Source organism: Oncorhynchus keta, chromosome 18 (genome assembly GCF_023373465.1).
Source record: "Oncorhynchus keta strain PuntledgeMale-10-30-2019 chromosome 18, Oket_V2, whole genome shotgun sequence".
Lineage (NCBI taxonomy): Eukaryota > Metazoa > Chordata > Actinopteri > Salmoniformes > Salmonidae > Oncorhynchus > Oncorhynchus keta.
In genome coordinates this window covers 6,485,139-6,510,511 of record NC_068438.1, presented here as the reverse complement: position 1 = coordinate 6,510,511, position 25,373 = coordinate 6,485,139, and the positions used below count along the sequence as shown (strand labels likewise).

The 25,373-nt window shown below is 43.7% G+C and overlaps 2 protein-coding genes across 4 annotated transcripts; one reads left to right on the top strand and one right to left on the bottom strand.

Moving 5' to 3' along the window:
• Nucleotides 1-1,728: 1,728 nt before the first annotated feature.
• Nucleotides 1,729-7,017, top strand: ap2s1 (adaptor related protein complex 2 subunit sigma 1). Of its 2 annotated transcripts, none has more exons than XM_035791624.2 (5): nt 1,729-1,971; nt 2,891-3,040; nt 3,431-3,544; nt 4,807-4,866; nt 5,501-7,017. In XM_035791624.2, exons 1-5 carry the CDS (start codon nt 1,969-1,971, stop codon nt 5,600-5,602), a joined length of 429 nt encoding a protein of 142 aa, XP_035647517.1. In that variant the 5' UTR covers nt 1,729-1,968; the 3' UTR covers nt 5,603-7,017. The 2 variants fall into 2 exon arrangements, with proteins under 2 accessions (XP_035647517.1, XP_052323267.1); XM_052467307.1 differs by lacking the exon at nt 1,729-1,971 and adding an exon at nt 2,326-2,539.
• LOC118397134 (ras-related protein Rab-4B-like) lies at nt 5,580-24,211 on the bottom strand. 2 transcript variants are annotated; one of them, XM_052467306.1, is made up of 9 exons: nt 24,008-24,211; nt 16,292-16,372; nt 15,600-15,714; nt 15,416-15,478; nt 13,982-14,136; nt 13,457-13,552; nt 9,805-9,981; nt 9,606-9,722; nt 5,580-5,727 (listed from the first exon to the last, which is right to left on the bottom strand). In XM_052467306.1, the coding sequence occupies exons 1-7, from the start codon at nt 24,021-24,023 to the stop codon at nt 9,866-9,868; spliced, it is 642 nt and encodes a 213-aa protein (XP_052323266.1). In that variant the 5' UTR covers nt 24,024-24,211; the 3' UTR covers nt 5,580-5,727; nt 9,606-9,722; nt 9,805-9,865. The 2 variants fall into 2 exon arrangements, with proteins under 2 accessions (XP_052323266.1, XP_035647515.1); XM_035791622.2 differs by lacking the exon at nt 5,580-5,727 and having other exon boundaries at nt 7,430-9,722.
• Nucleotides 24,212-25,373: the final 1,162 nt, after the last annotated feature.

The following is a 25,373-nucleotide window of genomic DNA, read 5'->3' as shown; positions in this document are numbered from 1 at the left end:
ACACACACCTTACAACATGTAGTCTGAATCAGGCTGATCCTCATGTATATGTATTCTTCGGGGTGGAAGTTCACCCATACAAAGTAACATCCAATAGGGTTGGATAACTTTATCTCTTTATTGGCAGAATATTTGATCATAATTACTTTGCTAAAAATTCCAAACAGTCCACATACTCTAACAGTTACTCTTGATCTTTGTATTAATGTTTTATGATAGGTGAACATCCTCCCTTTAAACACACAAGTTGAAAGTACAGCACTCCGAGTCAACAAGCTGCTTGCGGTCCAATCATTTTAGTCAGTGAGTTCACAGCAATATTTAAATGACCTCAGTCACACAGAGCAAGATTAGCAGGGGTCAAAGTTTCATTCATAATCTGTCCCTGTTTTACATTTTCTCCTCTACAACTGAACTACTACTGGCCACTCACTGCGACAAGCGAGCCCAACTATACCGATCTCTCTGACCAAGACCTTTCTGAAAGTGTTTAGTTTTTTAACCAAAGTATGACATTTGGGAAATGCTCTGAACTGTTTCATACGCTCCTATTCATTTAACAGACACAACAGCCTTGGAAAACCATTGGAAAACAACACAGCAAAGCAGTCTAACGAGAGAAGAAGCCATGTTTTCTACTTGGTTTCCCCCCTTTTTCTCTATCCCATCTCAACTCTCTCTGTATGCAGCTGAAATATTTCTGGGTCCCAGGGGCATGCACATTCCTCCCCCTCACAGTTGTGCAATCCCTGACAATCAACCGCCCTCCCCCCCTTCGGCCTCCCTGGCCCAACGCACGGCACAGAGGAGCTGTCCAAACTGTCTGGACAATGTTCTGCAGTGGATCGACTACCCACCAGACCAGTTAACAAACTCATGGGCCCTGACTTTGCAGAAAACAGCCAAATGATGTAACACAAATGGCTGACCCTCCATTTTGAGACTTCTTGGTGTGGGGTTGGGAAGAAAAGAGTATTCCCTACCTTCGGTGTGAAAGTCACAGGCTCTGAAAGACAACATGTATATATATATATATTTATATATATTAACATGTGTTTTGTTGTTTTTGCTGAGATTTAGTGTTGTGTCCCAATCTGCCGGTATAATAGCCAATGTTACACCCTGCAAATAGTCCTTGTGGTTGAAGGCATGATGTCAGAGAGTTTGTAATGTATGTTTCATTTGGACTATGGAAACATTTTAAAGTAGCATGGTGTCTTCCCTCGGGTTTAATAGGGTCAACAGAAATCCATGATAATGGAATAGGTCAAAATTATATGAGACATATTGATTATATATCTGTCTCTTTTTTCCTTTTCATAGTCAAGCACAGTGGTAGCCTATAATATTTTATTTTTTATTAAGATATTTAAAAAAAAATCTTTATTGAACAAGGCGAGTCAGTTAAGGACACATTCTTATTTACAATGACAGCCTACACTATAACGCAATTTTCCATTTTATTTTAGATAATTGAATTCCTCCTAGCTTACGACAACTCACAAAAACCATAGCACTTAGCTTGAAGTGATACTTTACCAAAATACTTGAAGTGATGTCAACAAAATGTAATGTGCCATAAGATACAATAATAAGTCAAAGTGCCTGTAAATGATTAATACTGCAAAATTTGCACTTTCCCTTGCTGACTTTTTTTGTTGCTTGATTGGTCAAACCTAAACCATACGAATCCGCAGCTGACACAAGAAGGCACAGAGGGGTGCATGCTGGTTCTAGTAGGGAAATACAAATTTCTTAACTTTTTATAGAACGATTTTACGGGTCTGAGAAAACTACATTTCCCACAATGCCATGCACCTTTTCCTGTACATCATTCTCGTGAAGATAGCGGGCAATCGGTCGTCAAAACAATCCTATCATTTTGAGAATTTATGTCAAATCAAATATATAAATCACCAGGCTACGGGAATTGATATTGTTTAAAACAACCGACTCAAAGAAAAGACAATGGTATGTTTGCAATTGGGTACATTTTGTGGCCAATTGCTTTGCTCTAACGTTAGCTAGCGAGCTAATTTCGTTCGCCAGTATCATGTGAAATGTATGAGACGCCTAGAAGTCATAGCCTGCTAGATAACGTTATATATTCGAATTAAACAAACCTATCGATTTAAATGGATCAATTAGCTATATCCGGCGCCCGACTTTGTTTTACGAAGCAACTGCCTGGCTTGTATGTATGTCAGCAGTAACGTTAGACTAGTTAGCCACCTAGCTAGTTAACGTTAGCTATCGAACATAACTAGCTAGCTATATATATTTACCTGACAGGGCGTGGCTAGCTAACGTTAGCTAGTAATCTAGGCGTTGTAAAGGAATGCACATCCGTCTGCACACTCTTATCCAATCAGCCATGCTCAGAAATGCACTGTTTGTGCTTTGTTATAGTATGAGGTGAAACTGATGGTGCATAGGAGTGGTGATAACGTCCAGTGAACCCATAGTTAGATCTGAGAAGGCATATCCAAGACCAGGCTAGCAAGGGTTCAAGGTTTCAGAATGTTCAAATGGAAATGAGGTGTGTAGAACGCCTATGACTCTCTGACAAGAGAAACCGCGAAAATCAAGTTCTATAACTACATTACATCAAGGCCTAGGCTCGCGTGGCTAACGTTATATTGCGAGTAGAGAATATAGGAATGTAACTAGCCACGTTACTATAGCAGGGATGTAACAAGCTACATTACAATATCAGGGCTCTCAAACCCTAATAATTAGCTTGTTGATAAACTGAACCAGGTTAGTTACAACTGGGGTTGGAGTGGAAACTTACAGGAGGGTAGTTCTCCAGGAACAGTGTTGGAGACCCACTGTACTAGACGGCAGAACATTTCTCACGCTTCATTTTCTCTCCTCCCCTGACATACAGATCCGCTTCATCCTTATTCAGAACCGAGCAGGGAAGACCCGACTGGCCAAGTGGTACATGCAGTTTGATGACGACGAGAAACAGAAGCTGATTGAGGAGGTACATGCTGTGGTGACTGTCCGTGATGCCAAGCACACCAACTTTGTGGAGGTAAGGCTTTGCATGATGCCACGTGTGTGCCCTAATGTAGGCTATTAGTTTCTGGCAATTGTACTCGTTGTCACTATCTGGCCATTCTAGAATGGCTGGAAGCAACCAGGGACTATAACTCAAGGTCTGGAGCTGCATTTGACAAACAGTTTACTTGGCTTTATAGTGACGCGGGCCTAAATTGTATCATACATTTTGACACTGACGAGACGGTGGATAAAAGGCTATTTTCTACTGATATGCTGTAGCACTAATTGGTTAACCAAGTTTAATTTAATATTTCATTGTAAATGGAAAAAGTACTGCTTGCAAGTCAATTTCAATACTGTAATTATTCATAGATGAAAAATCAAAACCACATATTGAGATGCTTGTCTGTCTTGTCTCCAGTTCAGGAACTTCAAGATCATCTATAGGCGCTATGCAGGTCTGTACTTCTGTATATGCGTGGATGTGACAGACAACAACCTGGCATACCTGGAGGGCATTCACAACTTTGTGGAGGTATGACACTAAAACACATCAACTCACACATAGACTGTTTAATTATGATGACCCACAATGTGGGAGCTGTTTTAGGTCAATGACTCTTCGGCTGGTTTATGTGAAGGAATGTGGGCTAATCAAATTTACACCTTAATAGCTGAATGATTAGGCATATTTTATTAGTAAACTATTGTAACGATGTGCTCCTACAGAGCTCTTTGGAATACAGAGTACCACAGCATGAGTCATAATACCCAGAAAACGTAGCGGTCAGGTCGAAATAGTTCCAATTGTTTATCCACCATTAATGTCTCTCATAGGATATTTTAGAAACACTTAAATACGGGCTGTTTCGTGCAGGCATACCCTGGCGTGACGTTTTGATAACTGTAAATCTCTCTAGGACAATGTGTCTTATCAATCAATATATTCAACTATAAAGAAAACAAATGAACCGTTAATGTGGCTACCATAAAGAACTACAAGTTGCCGTGACAATCTGGACGAGAATGCCGAATCGAGGCAAATCTCTGGATTAACTATCTAAATTTAGACATGAATAAATTGGCAACATTTTTTAAATGGTGCAAGTTTTTAAATTGACAATACCAGTTAGCAAAGGTGTCAGCTAGAGATGACATGCAGGGATTTGTAGTTTTGCATGATGTCTACGTTGATGCCAATTAGCACTTTTGAATCTGAGAGTAAATAGAGCTGAATATATTGAAAAGTCACCTTGTCCGAGAAATTTTATTCATCAAAATGTCACTCCGGGGTAAGCCTACACGAAACACAGCCCTTATTTTAAATGCTCCTAAAATCCCCTATGGGGAAAAACACTGGGTATTATGACACCTCCACTGTGGGTCTCTATTTTCTATGCCATCTTACCCAGTGTAATACGCCCCCTATCGTCTTTCGCTTCTCTGCAAAAGTAAGACCAAAACAAAGTGGGGGGGGGGTCTCTGGTGTTCTTTGTTCCCGAAAAGCATTCCCTGGGTGGCATTCCTCCCGGGTCGAGGGGAAACAGTGGAACAGCTCGCACTGTGCTCCCTGTCCGAGGGACAGGCGGAATGTGGCTGTGAAGGAAAACAGCTGAGATTTTTGACACTTGTGTTTTTGACACAAGAGCACCGTGTCCTGGAATGCTGGACTTCCTCAGGCCCTTAAATGACCACGGCTTCATCTCAAATGATTCCCTATATAGGCTAGTGCACTACTTCAGACCAGAGCCATTGTTAATGTAACAAAACCTGACCTCTTCCTTTTCCCCCTTTTAGGTGTTGAATGAGTATTTCCACAACGTATGCGAGTTGGACCTGGTGTTCAACTTCTACAAGGTAAGAGTAAAAGTGTTGATTTAATTTTAAAACCAAACAATCTCAGTGCTAAGAGGAAAGAGAAAGGAGCAGAAGAAACCCGGGGGAGGTGAAGATGCATTGAAATTGTATTTTATTTCCTTGCAATGGGGAGGTGCCATGGCAACGAGGATGGGACGCATAATTACAACAGTCAATTAGGCTCCTCCACACTAGTTTGGTGGCGATTGGTTTTCCTCTACAGGAAATGCTAAGCAATTAAAACTCTCCACCTGATAACCGCCCTTTAAGCAGTTATCGTGTCAATTGCATAAGGTATTTCTGAATATTCGCCCACTCGCTGAAACTTAAAGAAGCGCAGCCCACGGTGAAAGCTGCTGCGCTCTGCGATTTCTTCTAAGTCAAAGAAACCAGAGTGCCAGAAAGCGACATGATGGCAAACATCAGCTCATCTCAACATCAACCCCCCCTCTATTAGATCTAGTGCCACAACAGCAAGACACATATACATAATGGGGTGAAGATGAATCTGAAGGATCTATACAGTTCTCCAACACTTTTGTTTTTAAAGCTGTGTGTACAGGGCGTTTGAGCGGTGCAGAAGGCTGACCTGTGTCCTAACCTGCTTCTACCCGTCCTGTGTGTTCTGTCCCAGGTGTACACGGTGGTGGACGAGATGTTCCTGGCGGGGGAGATCAGAGAGACGAGCCAGACCAAGGTCCTCAAGCAGCTGCTAATGCTCCAGTCCCTCGAGTAGCCAACAGAGCAGCCATCTTGAACAGTCCATCGCCTAACCCCATCAGTCACTCTGGAATGGACCCCTCTCATTTGCCAGCCTCCATGGAGCAGGCCCTTACAGAAACCAGGGGCTTATTCACGAAGCTGCAAAGTCACAGAAGGTTCAGATAGAAATGCATAATGTAGAACAGACATTCTGTCATGCAGAATTGGGAATCTAGTCAGCTCTACACATTACATTTCTATTTGCAACAATGAGAGTTTCAACCTTCTGATTATGCCCCATAAAGACTGTATTTTGGTGATGCGTGGCAGATATGGCCCTTAACACTTTCATTTCTTAACCACCAGTTCAAGTAAAATCATCTGGATGAGTACATTTGCTGCACTTGAAAATAAATGTTCTCTCTATGCCCTGTCTCAAGCTGGAGGCTGCACTTATGGCAGACTAGGGTTGCCAGTTATTCACCTGTGTATCCTGCCTATACTAGTGGAGAGCGAGGATAACAAGGATGCACTGTTCTGGCAACCCCAGAGCGGCACTAAAGTAGCTAACAAGCACAAGAAAACCCTTGTAAACTGCCTGTGATATCCCTGTCTACTTTTCACCATACTTCTGCCTGGGAGAATCAGTTTGAGCTGCAGAGTGACTAAACCACCACTACGAATGCCCATTGAACTCTGGTGGTGGTTCACAGTTCAATGGAGTGCACTTACTATGAGTGCTGTTGAGAGGTCTGGTAATGGCAACCTGTAAAGGGTCGCATCTACTGTGATATTAAATAGGAGATTCTCTGGTCTTAACTTAATGTCAGGTTATATCAGACAATGTGTCTCCACTCCACATACGGTGCTTGTTAGTCACACCCAGATGTGTTAAAATTTAAATACAAACTACTTTAAGATAAAGTAAACTCAACAGGAAAAAAAGTTACTGATAAGGAATCTAGCTAATGGAAATATACAGTGATATATTTTATGTAAAGCAGTACTGTGAAGTTTGTTTTGTATGGTGTATATATATATATAGTGTGAAACCATTGTCCATTCCAGGCCTTTCCTCAGCTTCTGCCTCTCTCGTCAATGGGTGTTTAATACACAGATCCGAATTGGGGGGAAATTCCATTAATATTCACTGGTCACCTCATTCATACTACAAACAATGGGTTTCGAACATCAACCAGAGGCCAAAAAATAGGTCCAAAACTCCAGAGGCACTTAACTAGGTCTGTGACGCCACCTTCTACCGCTTCTCATTGTAAACATGTCCAGTCTTGCATCTCCCAACATATCACTATTATGGTCTGTTAAATGTTTTGTTTTTTGGGGCTATAGTGTGAGATGTGAGTTTAGGTGTTACTGTCTCCTGTCATTCTATTCCAGTCAGTGTATATACAACAAAAAATCGAAGTACTAAATAAAGTGTTACAAATATCTTGTGCTTTTTGATACTGTAGATAATGTGATGTACATTGGAAACACATTCATTTTTGTAGTGATATCACCATCTAGTGGTATTAAACCAGCATAGCCTTCACATTCTGGAATCTGCCCTCTGTCGTCATTCTAGCAGCCTCCCAGTGATCGATAAAATCAATCAATATATCCACTTCAGATACATTAACCCACTCTGCCTGTTACTCCACTGACCTACAAACAGAAATTCAGACAATTAGACAGGCAAAGTTTTTACTATGTAGACTAGCATATTAAGTCTTCCCTGATACACTAACCGTACCCTACTGTCTCCATGGAGGATAGGCAGCCAGGTTGAAAACAATGAACGCGTGTGCACATATTTAAAAAGACATGATCCGCAAATCAAAATCCACATTAAAAAGCAAAGTTGATTTCGAATAGACCTTTAAAATGAACAAGCAAACCTTCCCTGCCAAAAACAATCCAATAGACAAACAAATATTTACAGCATAGATTATTCAGATGTACAGTAGTTCTTAAAATGGTTACTAAGCAACAACTGAGTTTCTGCTCCGTTCAGAGTGGAGAAAGGACAGAAGACATTAGGGACAGACTAAGTTAATAATAGGCTGACAGCCCAAAGATTAAGTTCTTACGATGCAGCCAATAGAATACTCTGCATTATTGAGACCAGGGTTCAATGGTATTAGGGTCGAGCAGCATGGAGTGCAACACTACTGCCGTGATTTGCTGTCAGTCTGTAGTCTGTACACAAACACGGGCTCAGGAAGTCACAGTAAATCTCCCAAGTGTTGCATCGTCCCTACAACGGCAGCAGACAAATGGGTCAACATAAAATTGCAGAGGGAATCATTTTACTACAACCCTGGAGAGGAAAAATAGAACAGCTGGCTGGCAGGTCAGTCAACACTTGGAGAGAAAGGACAAAACCCTCAGTTGTTCTTCAGTAAGGAATGACTAACTTCCAATTGCTCTTTTTATTACAGTATATTTTTCAATCAATACAAATCTTACAATTCTATGGATACAGTATATAAACAATCTCAATTTAAAAAAAGTGGCACTTGCAAAAGAGAAACAAAAATAACAAAGCAGACTTTTTTAAAACACAAAATGGGAACATTCTTTCTCAGGATGATGTCACAGTGGCATTTTGATAGCCATCTTCTCTATGCTGGTTCAGTGTAACAACCTGCTCCTAGTGGAGTGAAAACAGTAGCATTGCTTAGGAATTAGGTAAGGGTACATGGGGCCTGAAATTCTAAATGTTTCATAACCCGATTCTATGACAGACAGAAAATGATAGGTGGAAGAGGCAAGACTTCGTGTGTAAGACATGTAAAAACAAAAAGTGCAGTTGAATCTTAGACAGCCGCCTGGCCCTGTAACCTGAATATTTCCCACTAGTGACACTGAAACCAGTCTAGCTCCCGGTGACCGGTCTTTACATGTGAACTCAGAGCAGCAGAGAAATGAAGAGGGCCAAGATGGGGTACGATTCTCGGCGATAACCTCCCCAGGGGCGCGATAGAGCCGGAGAACGAGACAAGAGTGTAGCATTTTACATCGCAAAGGCAAGCAGTAACATTAGATATGCAGCTGATAATGTGGAATAACAAGGGGTCCTTTGGAAAACCATAAGAAAAGACTGAACTGAAACCTTACTCACCATTGTGCTTTGGGCATGACCCGCAGGCCTTTCTGATTGCCTCATGGAGTGAATCGATTTCTCTTTGGGGGGTGATAGTAATGACTGATCGGAAACATGTGGACTAGGGGGGGGGAGACAGTATACATCTACAATGTCAAGAAATGTTCCTGTAAGGCCAGTACTCCACTTGATAAATTGCATGAATTGAAAACAAACCTTGGACAAGTTGTCCATTAGATTAGAATCAATACCATTTATACCCGAGGTCGAGTTACATGTGGTAACATTTAGACCGGTGGAATCAGTTACAAGTGTACATCTGAAGCCGGGAGAAGAATCAAGGGAAATGGGTCGGACAATAATTGAGGAAGCATTCACAACTGACCCAATATCTGCTCATGCTTGGGTGTTGTGGGTAAATGGCTCTGTTCAGGGTTGCAGAGCAGTCACGCTCGGGTTGGGGAGACTTAGGTTTGCCCCGGTTATCAGAAGGTGAACAAGCAGGCTTGATAAGAAGTACAGTGCAAACAAAGGTTCAAAATCAGCTCATAAAAACAGACGAATGGGGAGTGCTCCCGCTGTGATGGGTAAAACATAAGAACTTCAATCATCAAGCAACCTGACAGTGCAGTCTAACAGGCTGCGTATGAATGAGGAAGTTTGTTTTGCATTTCATCCTTCATGGACTTTGTTACAGGTGGTGTGTGTACTCTGTGTGTGTGTGTGTGTGTGTGTGCAAGCATGTGTTGATAAAAACCACAAAGGGAGGGTAAAAACAGGAAATCCCCGACACATAACCTCTGACCCTGACAGTCATCCCAGATATGGACTCTTCTTCTTATGTTCCCAGCACAGTTCACACCACAGGGTTTCCCAGCCTAGGACCCAGGAGCCTGGGTAACCTCCCTTGGCAGGAAGTATAGTCTCTTACCAATGGTCAGGAGTTGCAGGTCATCTCCATGGCGACTGGTCAAGGTATGCTGTACGTGTGTAAGTGGTTTCAGAAGGGATAAGGGGAAGAGTCCTGCACATCCCAAAACACCTCGAGCTGAGAGGGAGAGAAATGTTAATAGATTTTGATAAATTATTCTCGAAAGACACATTTAATCGAAGCATGGCAGTCTACTGACCTTTAGGGCACGTCTTGTGCATGTGGGAGTGGGGCTGAAGAGTGAGGGTGAGGTCCGGCCCCTAGCAGTTACACTGCTGCTTGGTCTGTGCGGTGGTACCTCTGGGCTGTCTCAGCTGCCTCAGAGAAGAATCTCCATACTGGATACCTGAACCCATCCGTTCTGGGTCCAACTCACCTGACAGAGGCAAGGCGCATTTTTTTTTAACCTTTATTTAACCTGGCAAGTCAGTTAAGAACAAATTATTATTTACAAATGGTGCCCGATGGGACTCCCAATCACGGCCGGATGTGATACAGTCTGGATGTGAACACACATACAGTGACTTCGGAAAGAATTAAGACCCCTTGACTTTTTCCACATTTAGTTTGTTAAGGCCTTATTCTAAAATGGATTATATAAGCGAAAACAGGTTTAGACATTAAACAACAAAAAACACATACTTTATTTACATAATAATTTAGACCCTTTGCTATGAGAGTCCGAAATTGAGCTCAGGTGCATCCTGTTTCCATTGATCATCCTTGAGATGTTTCTACAACTTGATTGGAGTGTAGTAAATTCAATTGATTGGACATCATTTGGATAGACACACACCTGTCTAAACCACGCCATGAGGTTGAAGGAATTGTCCGTAGAGCTCCAAGACAGGATTGTGTCGAAGCATAGATCTGGGGAAGGCTACCAAAACATTGAAGGTCCCCAAGAACATAGTGACCTCCATCATTCTTAAATTAAAGAAGTTTGGAACCACCAAGACTAGAGCTGGCTACCCAGCCAGTGAGCAATCGGGGGGGGGGAGAAGGGCCTTGGTCAGGGAGGTGACCAAGAACCTGATAGTCACTCCGACATGGCTCCAGAGTTCTTGTGTGGAGATGGGAGAACCTTCCAGAAGGACAACCATTTCTGCAGCACTCTACCAATCAGGCCTTTATGGTAGTGGCCAGATGGAAGCCACTCTTTAGTAAAAGGCACATAACAGCCTGCTTGGAGTTTGCCAAAAGGCACCTAAAGGACCCTCTGGTCTGATGAAACCAAGATTGAACTCTTTGGCCTGAATGCCAAGCGGAGGAAACCTGGCACCATCCCCCTACGGTGAAGCTTGGTGCATCATGCTGTGGGGATGTTTTTCAGCATCAGGGACTGGGAGACTAGTCAGGATCGAGGGAAAGATGAACGGAGAAAAGTACAGCGAGATCCTTGATGAAAACCTGCTCCAAGACCTCAGACTGGGGCAAAGGTTCACCTTCCAACAGGACAACGTCCCTAAGCACACAGTCAAGACTACACAGGAATGGCTTCTGGACAAGTCTCTGAATGAGTGGCACAACCAGAGCATCTCTGGAGAGACCTAAACATAGCTGTGCAGTGACACTCCCCATCCAACCTGACAGAGCTTGAGAGGATCTGCAGAGAAGAATGGGAGAAACTCCCCAAACACAGGTGTGCCAAGCTTATAACGCCATACCAAAGAAGACTCGAGGCTGTAATCGCTGCCAAAGGTGTTTAGGCAAAGTAGAGTAAAAGGGTCTCAATACTTTTGTAAATGTGTTATTTCAGTTAAAAATGTTTTTTTTATTAAATTTGCAAAAAAATTAAATAATGTTTTTGCTTTGTCATTATGGGGTATTGTGAGGGGGAAAAAACAATTTAATCCATTTTAGAAGGCTGTAATGTAACAAAATGTGGAGAAAGTCAAGGTCGGAATACTTTCTAAATGCACTGTATGTAATAGGGGTAAGTAAGGTGACTAAGCAACAGGATGTAAGATAAATAGAGTAGCAGCAGCTTGTTTGTGAGTGGGTGTAGAGTCAGTAGAAATGTATGTGCATATTATGAGTGTGTAGGGCCCTGCGAGTGTGCATAGAGGAAATATAAAAATAGGTCAATAAAAGATACAAGGTTAACTCAGATGGTCTTAGCTTATCAATTGGTCTTATTGCTTGGGGATAGAAGCTGTTCAAGAACCTGTTGGTGCCAGACTTGATGCACCGGGTACCGCTTGCTGTTCGGAAGCAGAGAGAGAATAGTGTATGGGCTTGGGTGGTTGGAGTCTAACGATTTTCAGGGCCTTCTTTCCACACCACCTGATATAGAGGTCCTGGTTGGCAGGGAGCCCCAGTGATGTACTCGGTTGTCCACACCATCCTCTTTAGCTCCATGCGATCGAGGGCGGTGCTATTGCCACACCAGGCAGTGATGCAGCCAGTCAAGATGCTCTCAATGGTACAGCTGTAGAACTTTTTGAGGATTGGAGGGCCCACATGCTAAACTCGCCTTCTCGTTTCCTGTAGTCCACGATCAGGTGGTATTACTGACATTGAGGGAGGATTTGTTGCTCTGGCACCACACTGCCAGGTCACTGACATCCTCCCTGTAGGCTGACTCATTGTCGCTGGTGATCAGGCCTATCCCCATAGTGTCTTCAGAAAACTTGATGGTGGTGTTGTGTGGCCACACAGTAGTGGGTGAACAGGCAGTACAGGAGGGGACTAAGCACATACCCGTGGGGCCCCTGTGTCAGCGTGGCAGAGGTGATGTTGCCTACCATCACCACCTGGGGTCGGCCCGTCAGGAAGTCCAGGATTCAGTTGCGGAGGGAGGTGTTCAGACCCCCGAGTCCTAAGTTCGGTGACGAGCATGGAGGTGACAATAGTGTTCAAAGCTGATCTGTAGCCAATGAACATCATTCTCGCCTAGGTATTCCTCTTATCTAGGTGGGCGAAGGCAATGTGGAGAGCAATTGAGGATGTATAATCTATGGATCTGTTGGGGCGGTATGGAAATTGGAGTGGGTCTAGGCCAGGGTGTCTGGGATGGTGGAGTTAATGTATGCCATAACCAGCCATCCAAAGAACTTCATGATTACTGAAGTGAGTGCTATTAGGAGGGAGTCATTGTGGCATGAAGCCTTAAGAGTTCTTAAGAACAGGGATGATTGTAGTCATCTTAAAACATGTGGGGATGACAGACTGGGACACCATCAAGTTTCAGCACGATAATGCTGAGGCCCCATGTATCTGTACACAATTCCTAGAAGCTGAAAATGTCCCAGTCTTCCATGGCCTGCATACTCAGCAGATGTGTCACCCATTGAGCATGTTTGGGATGCTCTGGATCGACAGCGTGTTCCAGTTCCCGCCAATATCCAGAAACTTCGCACATCCATTGAAGAGGAGTAGGACAACATTCCACAGGCCACAATCAACAGCCTGATCAACTCTATGTGAAGGAGATGTGTCACGCTGCATGAGGCAAATGGTGGTGACACCAGATACTGACTGGTTTTCTGATCCACACCCCAATTATATATATTTTTTTAAGGTATCTGTGACCAACAGATGCATATCTGTATTCCCAGTCAAGCGAAATCTATAGATTAATGAATTTATTTCAACTGAATGCTGTCCTTGTATGAACTGTAGCTCAGTAAAAAAAAATGAAATGGTTGAGTTTATATTTTTCTTCAGTTGTACATTAAATCAAGAAAGACCAAGGCACACAGAGCACACACATATCGCTAGGCGTAAACAACATGAGACATCCCAAAATCATACACATTGAACTTGTTTGATAGTAAGATTGAAAATCAAACAGAAACACATTTTTAGCACACACACAAACACACCTCATAAGTAAACTGTTTGTTTACCTGACTCTATCTTGTTGAGGATGGTACGGGCGGTTTTGAGGAAGGCCTCCTCCACATTCTCCCCTGTCAGAGCGCTAGTCTCCAGGAACATCAGTTCTGTAACAGTCAGTCAGTCAACTCGATACTCTAATCCCAATTAAACTAATACAGGTTTAAAAACTTGTGGAAATTACAACTACCTGAGATTAGAGTTGACTAAAAAGGGGAGAAAAGGAAAAAAGGGGAGCGATGGAGTGCGGAAAGGGTGAGAGAAAGGGTGAGAGAAAGGGTGAGAGAAAGGGTGAGAGAGTTGTGAAATGGGAGCCAGGGAACCGGCCTGAGTAGAGGAGAGAAGGGTGAGAGTGACGGTGAGAGAAAGGGTGAGAGACAGTTGTGAAATGAGAGCCAGGGAAAAGGCCTGAGTAGAGGAGAGAAGGGTGAGAGTGACGGTGAGAGAAAGGGTGAGAGACAGTTGTGAAATGAGAGCCAGGGAAACGGCCTGAGTAGAGGAGAGAAGGGTGAGAGATGGACAGACAAGACAGTTACCATTCTCCTGTGCGAAGCGGGACGCCTCGAGGAAGGTGACCTCTCGGTCTGCGTCCAGGTCCTTCTTATTGCCGCACAGGATGATGACGATGTTGGGGCTGGCCAGCGTCCGTGCGTCTGTCAGCCAGTCGGTCAGGGCGTTGTACGTCTCCCGGCTAGAGGAAAGACACAGGAGGGGAGAACTGATTCAAATCGCGTTTCCTTAGGGAAAGGCATGTTCAATAGGGAATGGGACGTCACTTTTGAAAAAGCAGTTGTGAATTGTGCGTTCATGACAGCATCAGAGGTCAAATAGAAGAAGTACTTGGATGAGGGGGGGGTGATAAGTTGAAAAACTACTAATATTCTCAACCTCGCTCTGTGGACTAATGTTATTTTTGCTCCAAATGAGAAGAGAAATATGAAACGTCATCCCTCCCTTTCCCCTCCTCAAGGACAGATGGAGTCCGATACCACGTCACACCTTCTCTTTTTTGGGGGGAAGTCCCCGATCACCATGGTGACAGCATGCTGGTGTCCATGGCAACGTGAAAACAATGAGCAGAAGGGTGTCGACTAATGTCCCACAGCGAGGCGGCTTAACCATGACGTCAGCATAGAGGTAAGCGATGACGACCCCTCTGCCTCTGCGTAGCTCTCTCACACCACACGCTTCCATCTCTCCCTCTCCCCATATTCTCTCCCTCCCTGCTCTCTTCTTCTCTCTCGCTCGGTTGACACTGTCTAATGGAGTTTTGCTTTCCGGCCTGCCTGCCTCCTGTCTGGAGACGCCACTTTATTACAGGCCCTGTCATTCTGCATCACACACTTTATTACAGGCCCTGTCATTCTGCATCACACACTTTATTAAAGCTCACCTGACAGTACACCATTCACTCCATCTTGATTATGAGACAGGCGGTGCCATGGCAACTCTGGGCTTATTAAATAAAAACTCTTGGCGCTGCCATACAAATGTCTCCATCTCTGACTCAGAGTGTTTAAGTGCTCCTGACAGACTCTCCATAGGCCTGTTGAAATTCAAACACCTCTAGTCAGTCTCTCCGTGCTCTATGCTAACTACCATGCCTGGGTGTGTGTGCGTGCGTGGGTGTGTGTGCGTGCGTGCGTGCGTGGGTGTGTGTGCGTGCGTGCGTGCGTGGGTGTGCGTGCGTGGGTGTGTGTGCGTGGGTGTGTGTGCGTGGGTGTGTGTGCGTGGGTGTGTGTGCATGCGTGGGTGTGCGTGCGTGGGTGGGTGCGTGCGTGCGTGGGTGTGTGCGTGCGTGGGTGTGTGTGCGTGCGTGGGTGTGTGTGTGCGTGGGTGTGCATGGGTGTGTGTGCGTGCGTGGGTGTGCGTGTGTGCGTGGGTGTGTGTGCGTGCGTGGGTGTGCGTGTGTGCGTAAGACCAGTAAAATCAGTGCGCGTTCGTAATGGGTCGTTCATTGGTTCACCTACCTTGTGATGTCATAGACGAGCAGCGCCCCTGCCGCTCCGCGGTAGTAGCTACGAGTCACAGACCTGGGGGAGGGCAGACAGAAAGCACTGTTAACCAATCACAGAACCAGAATACAATCTGTCAACCAATGAGAGGACGGGTCAGCGGTAACGGCACTCAGGGTAACCAATGGGAGATCTTTACCTGAAGCGCTCCTGTCCGGCTGTGTCCCAGATCTGTAGTTTAACCGTCTTACCCCCGACGTTGACCACCCTGGACCCAAACTCGACCCCGATGGTGTGGTTGGAGTCCTGCTTGACTGCACAGGCAGAGACCAAAAAAAAAACCACCAAAAAAAATTGGGAGAGAAGCCAAACATCACCGCACTGTTTGTTTATGTCTCATCCTTTATTACAATGTCTGTTTTTACAGATGGCTGCTTTGTGAAAGACAACCTTGACTAAAGAGTAGGTGTGACTGCCTAGTCATTAGGTCTAAGTTGCCAAGACTTCACAGAAACATTTCCTGGTTAATTCCCAGAGCTGATCTATATTGTGCTGATGCGTTGTGCTTGTTTAAAAGACCAGTTCGCGTCAGAAGCCTCTTCAGAAGCCTCATCAGCATACCAGAGGGTTAAGGAGCTACTGCCTCTCCCAGGTCCAGAGATTAACACAGTCAAAGCCCTTCTCTCAAGCTACTGACAGGACTGGGAGTTAGAGGTCTTTATCTCATTTGCACATCAGTGTGCGTGGACATCCGCTACATGAGCGAGCGAGTGTGTGTGTGTGTCAGTGTGCAGAGATACTTGTAACGTTTCTATATTATTGTACATAAACGATGCATGTGGGTGTTGTGTATTTGCAGGACAGGGGGCGACCAGCATCGGCACTACTTACACTTGGTCTCAATGAACTGGTGCAGGAGGCAAGATTTCCCTGCCCCAGCACTTCCAATGACCAGGAACTTAAACAGGAAGTCTGAAATGAGAGAGAGCGGGGACAGAAATCAATACAACGCCAGCGGCTCAAACGGTTGAACTTGAGACCAATCCTTAAGTCGTCCTGTGATCGTGAGCTGCTCACTGTCACAGAGTTGCCAACGGTCCCAAATTAGCTGGCTAATCACTACCTTGCGTGCGAGTGTGACGGCATGTTAACATTGATGCTACTTTGCAAAGCGGCTTGTTAAAAGGATGGAGGTAAAAGAGACGTCTAAATTAACAATGAGAGAGGTTGTGTTGTCAACCACTGAGAGGTGTAAATCCCATAGGACGTCACTCCTCGCTATGAGACAGATTGAGTTGTATCATCCGGTCTCCTCAGGCTTTGGAACTGCTCCTGATTTCCACCAATAAAAAGCCAAGCTTATCTGTACGGTGTGGCTCGTCTCAGAGTGTACGCTGAGTGACAGCGATAGCATCCAGGAACCCTGCCAAAACAGTCTCCCAGCCTCTGACCTCATACCACCCTCACCGATCTGACCAAAGGGCTCGATGACTCAATGTTGCAGCGCAACCCCTGACTAGACAGACAGGCTCCTAGCTAGGTGAGCTCCATGCAACTAGCCTGAGTGTTGCACTGACATTCACATGCAGTGTTTCCCCTATATTCAAATCATGGCTACCACAAAAACATTTTTTTATAATAAATTTAAAACACTCTCCCTGACTGTCTATACAGTTGAAGTCTGAAGTTCACATACACCTTAGCCAAATAGTTTGGCTAAAAAGCATTTTTAAACTCTGTTTTTCATTATTTTTTACATTTACTCCTAGTAAAAATTCCCTGTCTTAGGTCAGTTAGGATCCCCACTTTATTTTATGAATGTGAAATTTCAGAATAATAGTAGAGAGAATGAATTATTTCAGCTTTTATTTATTTGGGTCAAACGTTTCTGGTAGCCTTCCACAAGCTTCCTACAATAAGTTTGGTGAATTTTGTCCCATTCCTCCTGACAGAGCTGGTGTAACTGAGTCAGGTTTGTAGGCCTCCTTGCTCGCACACGCTTTTTCAGTTCTGCCAACACATTTTCTATAGGATTGAGGTCAGGGCTTTGTGATGGCCACTCCAATACCTTGACTTTGTTGTCCTTAAGCCATTTTGCCACAACTTTGGAAGTATGCTTGGGGTCATTGTCCATTTGGAAGACCCATTTGTGACCAAGCTTTAACCACCTGACTGATGTCTTGAAATGTTGCTTCAATATATCCACATTATTTTCCCTCCCCGTAATGCCATCTATTTTGTGAAGTGCACCAGTCCCTCCTGCAGCAAAGCACCTCCACAACATGATGCTGCCACCCCCGTTCAAGGTTGGGATGGTATTATTCAGCTTGCAAGCCTCCCCCTTTTTCCTGCAAACATAACAATGGTCATTATGGCCAAACAGTTATATTTTTGTTTCATCAGACCAGAAGATTTTTCTCCAAAAAGTATGATCTTTGTCCCCATGTGCAGTTGCAAACCGTAGTCTGGCTTTTTATGGCGGTTTTGGAGCAGTGGCTTCTTCCTTGCTGAGCAGCCTTTCAGGTTGTCTATATAGGACTCATTTTACTGTGGCTATAGATACATTTGTACCAGTTTCCTCCAACATCTTCACACGGTCCTTTGCTGTTGCTCTGGGATTGATTTGCACTGTTCGCACTGAAGTACATTAATCTTGAGGAGACAGAATGCGTCTTCTTCCTGAGCGGTAAGATGACTGCGTGGTCCCATGGCGTTTATACTTGCGTACTATATGTTTGTACAGATGAGCGTGGTACATTCAGGCATTTGGAAATTGCTCCCAAGGATGAACCATACTTGTGGAGGTCTACAATTTATTTCTGAGGTCTTGGCTGATTTCTTTACATTATTCCATGATGTCAAGCAAAGAGGCACTGAGTTTGAAGGTAGGCCTTGAAATACATCCACAGGTACACCTCCTATTGACATCAATTAGCCTATCAGAAGCTTCTAAAGCCATGACATCAAAGGCACAGTCAACTTAGTGTATGTAAACTTCTGACCCACTGGAATTGGGATACAGTGAATTATAGGTGAAATAATCTATCTGTAAACAATTGTTGGAACAAATACTTGTCATGCACAAAGTAGATGTCCTGACTGACTTGCCAAAACTATAGTTTGTTAACAAGAAATTTGTGGAGTGGTTGAAAAACAAGCTTTAATGACTCCAACCTAAGTGTATGTAAACTTCCAACTTCAACTGTATAGAAGTTTTATAAGATCATCTTTGAGAACTAACAACCACTGAAATAAAAACTAGAAGACCTAAAATATCTAAAATGGCATGGCATGGGGGCCCCCATTGATTTTGTTACCATGTTTGAGTCACTCAGATAGCTTAACACAGCATAAACCATGGCAGAAACGTGTAGAACTGTAGAAAATGTTGTCTCTGCTGCCCCTCCCCCGCTAACTGCACCACAACTGCCTGAAAAAGATCCTAGGGGAAACGCTGAGCTGGCTACATGGCGGCAAGTGTATAAGAACGGAGGCAGTCTATTCACAAACAGTCCTATGTATAGCTGACCGGGACCGAGTACATCTGCACAACACAGATGGGTTACACTGGGGCAGCTGCACAGATCTAGTTGTGTGTTGGACCGGGTCTGATACTTGACCCATCCTACGCACATGACCGTCTGGCTGGGGCCCTGACGTGTGGGACACAGAGCGGTCCAAAGACGGCCTTTGTGCCGTGACCACAGATAGGTCAGAGGTCAGGGGCCATTTGCATGCGTAGGCCAGGGTTCCACCAAGCCGTACAGGGAACAATGGGGAATTGAAGAGGGAGAGGCTGGCTGTGTGTGGAAAGGGGCAGTAGTAGTAGTAGTAGTAGTATAGAGTGAAGGATGCACAAGTATCTCTCCCACACACACACACACACACACACACGTGAGTCAAGCTGCAGGAAAAACACAGGCCCCTCGCTGAGTTTCAAGGCTAGTTGTTGCATTAACTGGGAGATTACAGTACCAGTCAAAAGTTTAGACACACCTACTCATTCCAGGTTTTTATTTGAATGTTGTAGAATAATAGTGAATACATCAAAACTCTGAAATAACACATATGGAATCATGTAGTAACCAAAAAACAAGTGTTAAACAAATCAAAATATATTTGAGATTCTTCAAAGTAGCCACCCTTTGCCTTGATGACAGTTTTGCAGACTCTTGGCATTCTCTCAACCAGCTTCATGAGGTAGTTACCTAGAATGCATTTCAATTAAATGGTGTGCCTTGTTAAAAAGTACATTTGTGGAATTTCTTTCCTTCTTAATGCATTTGAGCTAGTCAGTTGTGTTGTGACGTGGTAGGGTTGGTATACAGAAGATAACCTTCTACCTGTTTGGTAGAAGACCAAACCCATATTATGGCAAGAACAGCTCAAATAAGCAAAGAGAAACAACAGTCCATCATTACTTTAAGACGTGAAGGTCAGTCAATGCGGAACATCAAGAACTTTGGAATGTTTCTTGAAGTGCATTCGCAAAAACCATCAAGCGCTATGATGAAACTAGCTCTCAAGAGGACCGCCCCAGGAGAGGAATACCCAGAGTTACCACTGCTGCAGAGGATATGTTCTTTAGAATATCTGCACCTCAAATTACTGCAAAGAAACCATTTCTAAAGGACACCAATAAGAAGAAGAGACTTGCTTAGGCCAAGAAACATGAGCAATGGACATTTGACCAGTGGAATTCTGTCCTTTGGTCTGATGAGTCCAAATGTGAGATTTTTGGTTCCAACCGCTGTGTTTTTGTGAGATGCAGAGTAGGTGAACGGATTATCTCCGCATGTGTGGTTACCACCGTGAAGCATTGTGGAGGTGTGATGGTGGTTTGTTGGTGACACTGGGTGATTTTGTTAGAATTGAAAGGCATGGCTACCACAGCATTCTGCAGCGATATGCCATCCCACCTGGTTTGTGCTTAGTGGGACAATCATTTGTTTTTCAACAGGACAATGGCCCAACACACCTCCAGGCTATGTAAGGGCTATTTGACCGAGAAGGAGAGTGATGGAGTGCTGCATCAGATGACCTGGCCTCAACAATAACCTGACCTCAACCCAATTGAGATGGTTTGGAATGAGTTGGACCGCAGAGTGAAGGAAAAGCAGCCAACAAGTGCTCAGCATGTGGGAACTCCTTCAAGACTTTTGTAAAAGCATTCCAGGTGAAGCTGGTTGAGAGAATGCCAAGAGTGTGCAAAGCTGTCATCAAGGAAAAGGGTGGCTATTTGAAGAATCTCAAATATATTTTCATTTAACACTTTTTTGGTTACTACATGATTCCATGTGTTATTTCATAGTTTTGATGTCTTCACTATTACTCTACAATGTAAAAAAAAATAGTAAAATTAAGAAAAATAACTCGAGTAAATGACTCGACTCCTACTGATGAAAGGAAAGAGCTGGGGATGAGATTGCTCCTTCGTTCTTCGGTGACATTTAAAACACATTAAGTACTCCCGCAGCCAGCTATTCTCCAACCCATAAATCAACCATGGCCTATTTATACTAGCGTGTGTGGTTTACTCAAGCAACATAACCATGAGGACACATTCATGGCAAGGTAGGTATCCACTAGAGGCCTTAATCACACCTTGTTGTGTGTCTCTCAACAGAAACACTTATCAAAGACAACCTGTGTGTGAACGTGATCGATGGAAAAGCCTGTCTAGGCCTTATCCCGGAAGGGAATAGTCATTGTATTTACACCATAATAACACCACAAGTATTTTGTTGGGTATAAGCTATAGTAAACAGCAGGCAGGATTTGGCAGGAATAACAGCCTGATCAGTGACCACACACACATCCTCCTGTTCTTCACCTGCTCTGAATCAGACCCGTGTTACCTCTGGAGCCAAGCCATATACTATCTTACTGTGCTGGGCTTCATCAGTGTGTGTACACACGAAGACAGCCATTCCCCTAACCGAGAGACTGTGTGATGCGTTTTGTGTTCGGGTAAAGAATAAAAAAAGGACAGTCGGCCCAATCCTTCACTGAGAGCCAACGTGAATTAGTGAATGCAGCTTCTGCTAGTCTGCTTTGTGTAGTCACGTGTCTCCCCTGTGACTGTTGTTCTGCCCTCCTTTCCTTTATCCCTTCTAGTACTTAGAAGGGGGAAAAAAGCCCATGAGTAAATCAATGATGACTATTACAGCTGTGCTCTATGTACCATTAGTGCAGAGCACTCCACCCCTAATGTTGACCTGCTGGTGTAGCATTTCAGAGAGAGAGCAAAAGAGAGACTATATCATTATCGAGTGGAGACAGATGGAGAGACACAGATGGAGAGACAAGTGTGCGTTTGTGTCAAGCAGGGGGTTGAGCAAGCTGCAACAGGAGAGGAGTGAGTATCCAAGGTGTGCTGTTGATACACAAACAAAAACCAATCCATTTGCCACAGCATAAGAAAATTAATAGGCCTGGCTACAGTAAAACACTTAGCTACCACTACACAGCATGTCCAAAGCATGTTTACAAAGGTTCAAATGTATATTTTGGCATAAAGATTCCAAGACATTGGTCAAAGGAAGATAAAACTGCATTTTTTTCCATTGGTGAAAATAACAAGAGCGGTTTAAGGCACTGCATTGCAGTGTCAGAGGCACCACTACAGATCCAGGTTCGATCCCGGCCAGCGCGACCGGGAGACCCATGAAGAGACGCACAATTGGCCCAGCGTCGTCCGGGTTAGGGGAGGGTTTGGCCGGCTGGGATGTCATTGTCCCATCGCACTCTGGCGGGCCGGGTGCATGCAAGCTGATTTCGGTCGCCAGCTGTAAGGTGTTTCCTCCTACACATTGGTGCGGCTGGCAACCGGGTTAAGCGAACAGGGTGTTATGAAGCAGTGCAGCTTAGCGGGGTCGTGTTTCGGAGGACGCATGGCTCTCTACCTTCGCCTCTCCGGAGTCCGTAGGGAGTTGCAGCGATGGGTCACGACTAACTACCAATTGGATATCACAAAAAAGGGGGCAGAAAGTTCCAAAAATGATTAAAAAAATAGACTTAAAAAACAGTCAGCCTTTTAAACCTCTTAAAAATGAGTATGTTTACATGCACATGAATCATTTGATATTAAACTGATTATGACCTTAGGCAGAGTATGCAATAGTCATGCAAACACCTTACTCTACTTCTCTTCGAATCAGTGTACGGTCCAAATCGAAGTAAGCATACAAACGATTAAAACACCTGTTTTTCTAAGCAATCTTTCAAATTATTAGGACATATTAACACCTTAAATCAGCGTTCCAGCGGTGTATTTGATCTGAGCAAGTGCTAGCACCAGCCAAACGAGCCTTCCTCTTTAGCGCGAGTGAAGTGTGTTCAGAACAATTTAGCAGTAACGTTAGTTACAAAGTAGCCTTAGAAGTAGTTTTCACATTCAAACTTTGTGCCAAAAAATAGCCGATTTCAGATGTATGTATGTAAAACAGCATTATTATGGAAATCGTTCTTGCAAAGCATGTAATAGTTTTAATCGAACTAACGTTAGCTATTATATTAATCTGACTATCCACAATAATCGCATTATTGTGTGCATGTAACTCAAAGACATCTTTGTTCAAATTCAGAGGAAGTCACATGCAAAACAGTATTCCACTCTTGTTTGAAATGTTTATACGAATTCCAGATATGATCTCATGTTGCAAGCTAGTTATGAAGGTGATGAGGATGCTGGTATCTGTACCCTGGGGCTGGGGTGTCATTGCAAATGCATCAGATCAGGGCTCTCCGACCATGTTCCTGGAGAGCTACCCTCCAGTAGGTTTTCGCTTCAAAACTAACAGGATTAAGTTGGTCAACCAGCGAATTATTAGAACCAAGTGCGCTAGGTTAGAGTTGGAGTGAAAACCTAGAGGGTGGCTCTCCGGGAACAGGGTTGGAGAGCCCGGTCGTTAGCAAAAATGCATCACTTGAGAAGTTAGCTAACCCCACCACTTCCAACTTTTCAATCCCAAGGACACATGACTAACAAGCTAAATCAAAAGGAGGTCTGTTAAATTAAACCGAAGGACTGCAAATACAGCTTCTAGCTATGACTAAACTTACTGCCGTAAACTAGCCACATAAGTTAACTATACCAATGTTTTGTTGATAATATTTCAATAGAAGTTACTTATTGACTAACTTTGGGTGGGACACAACGCCCTCTGGGAGTGAAACCAATACAATAGACTCGATGTTGTGTACTAAAACTACTTCTTGACAATTTTAGGAAGCACACCCCGCTACTCTCTACCCACTCCTTCTGGCTACGAGACAGTGTTGATTTCAAGATGCCTAGTGGAAATTCCAGGGCTGAATGCATTTGCAAACAAACAAGCCTCCTGACCCCAGCAGGTACAGTAGAAGTTACATACGTAGCTCGCTCAAATACAGAAGAGAAAGCGAAACACTTCACTCACTGCTTTTTTCTGGTTTAATGAAATGCAATTAACTAAGTAGACCAGCTGCTATTCTATACGTCTATGGGATTACCCACCCCATTAAGTAGACCGGAACTGATTATTTCTGTTCAATGGTAAACGGCCTGAGTGCACTATCTTCATTTCTCCACCATCTTCGGCTAGCTAACAGGCTAACTAAACGTACCGTATGTTTCAGACATGTCGGCCCCCGCTTTAAAAACGATGGACTCGGTTGGCTTTTCTTCGTTTATTTCTTCGTACCGTATGTAAATGATGTGGTGTTGTTTTCTAATGTGGCAATTACTCCTCGTTTTAGATTTCTGACTTTGCCACACCGTTTCCTTTCCTTCCTCCAACAACACAGTTTATTCTTCGATGAGGTTTAATAGCAGTTGGCATCCAATAAATGTTGCATTACCGCCACCTACTAGACTGGAGTATAACTTTGCTTGAAAAAAATAAAACATGAACTACCATCTAACACTACACTCACAATTTGTTTTAAATATACAAAATAAAGAAAGAAACACCATACTCCACTATTTAGTCCTACCACCACACCCTGTAACTCTTCTGACGTCAAGTCTCGCACACCCAAATACATCTCTACAGCTGCCACCACAACCTCAATTTTCTGCAACTTACATTCCATCCCTCCAGTACAGTTGATAACCATTGCTATAAATGCTAAAAATCTTCCTGAAACATATATCACTTGTTGGTTTATCACTCTGTACTGGTACAGATCTACCACACACCATTTCTCTTAGGGTCCCTGCCCCTTGACCCATCTTCCATTGCTTTCCATTGCCAGGGCTGGCAACTTTTGAAGAAAGCTTTTCCCCCCAGGAAAATTGCACTGTTTTAAAGCTAAACTCCTGCAGTTATATGTATTTTGACATGGCTTAGGTCCATGACAAGGGTGGGAATAAAACACAGGTCAGGTGTATTCAGAATGCTTTGAACATTAATTGAACACTCATTTGACAACTTTGTTACTTTTAAAGTATGAAATTTAAAGTATGCTAATAGTTTATTAAACATATATATTTTTTTAGGTGGATTGACACTTTATTCAGACAGTAATTAAGTTAGACGGGGAGACAGGCACATAGGAGAAACAGTGGGAAGGTCAGCAGGAATACTCAGGAATGCTCATAAATACTCATATTAATGGTTGATGGCAGTGGGGAACCAAATCATAGATTGCAGTCGTCTCCTTGTCCATAGACTACTTTTAAGGCAAGGACACAAACATTTTGTATTTGTCATTTTGGTGAACTATCTCTTTAAAACAGGACTGGAAGAAAATCATGCTTGCTCTCCAGGAGGGTTGGCCACCCCTGATCCATGTTTCCCAATGGGTGTTTAGAAACGTTCTTGTTATAACAATTCATTTCTCAATCACCCAATCTTTAAAAAATGAATATCAATATGCAGGTGGTTTATGCCTACTAGTTGAAGATCCTTTCCATCATCTTACTCTACATAGACAAAATATGTTATCTGTGTATATGATCTGTGAGCCCCCCTACCATCTCTAGCTAGCA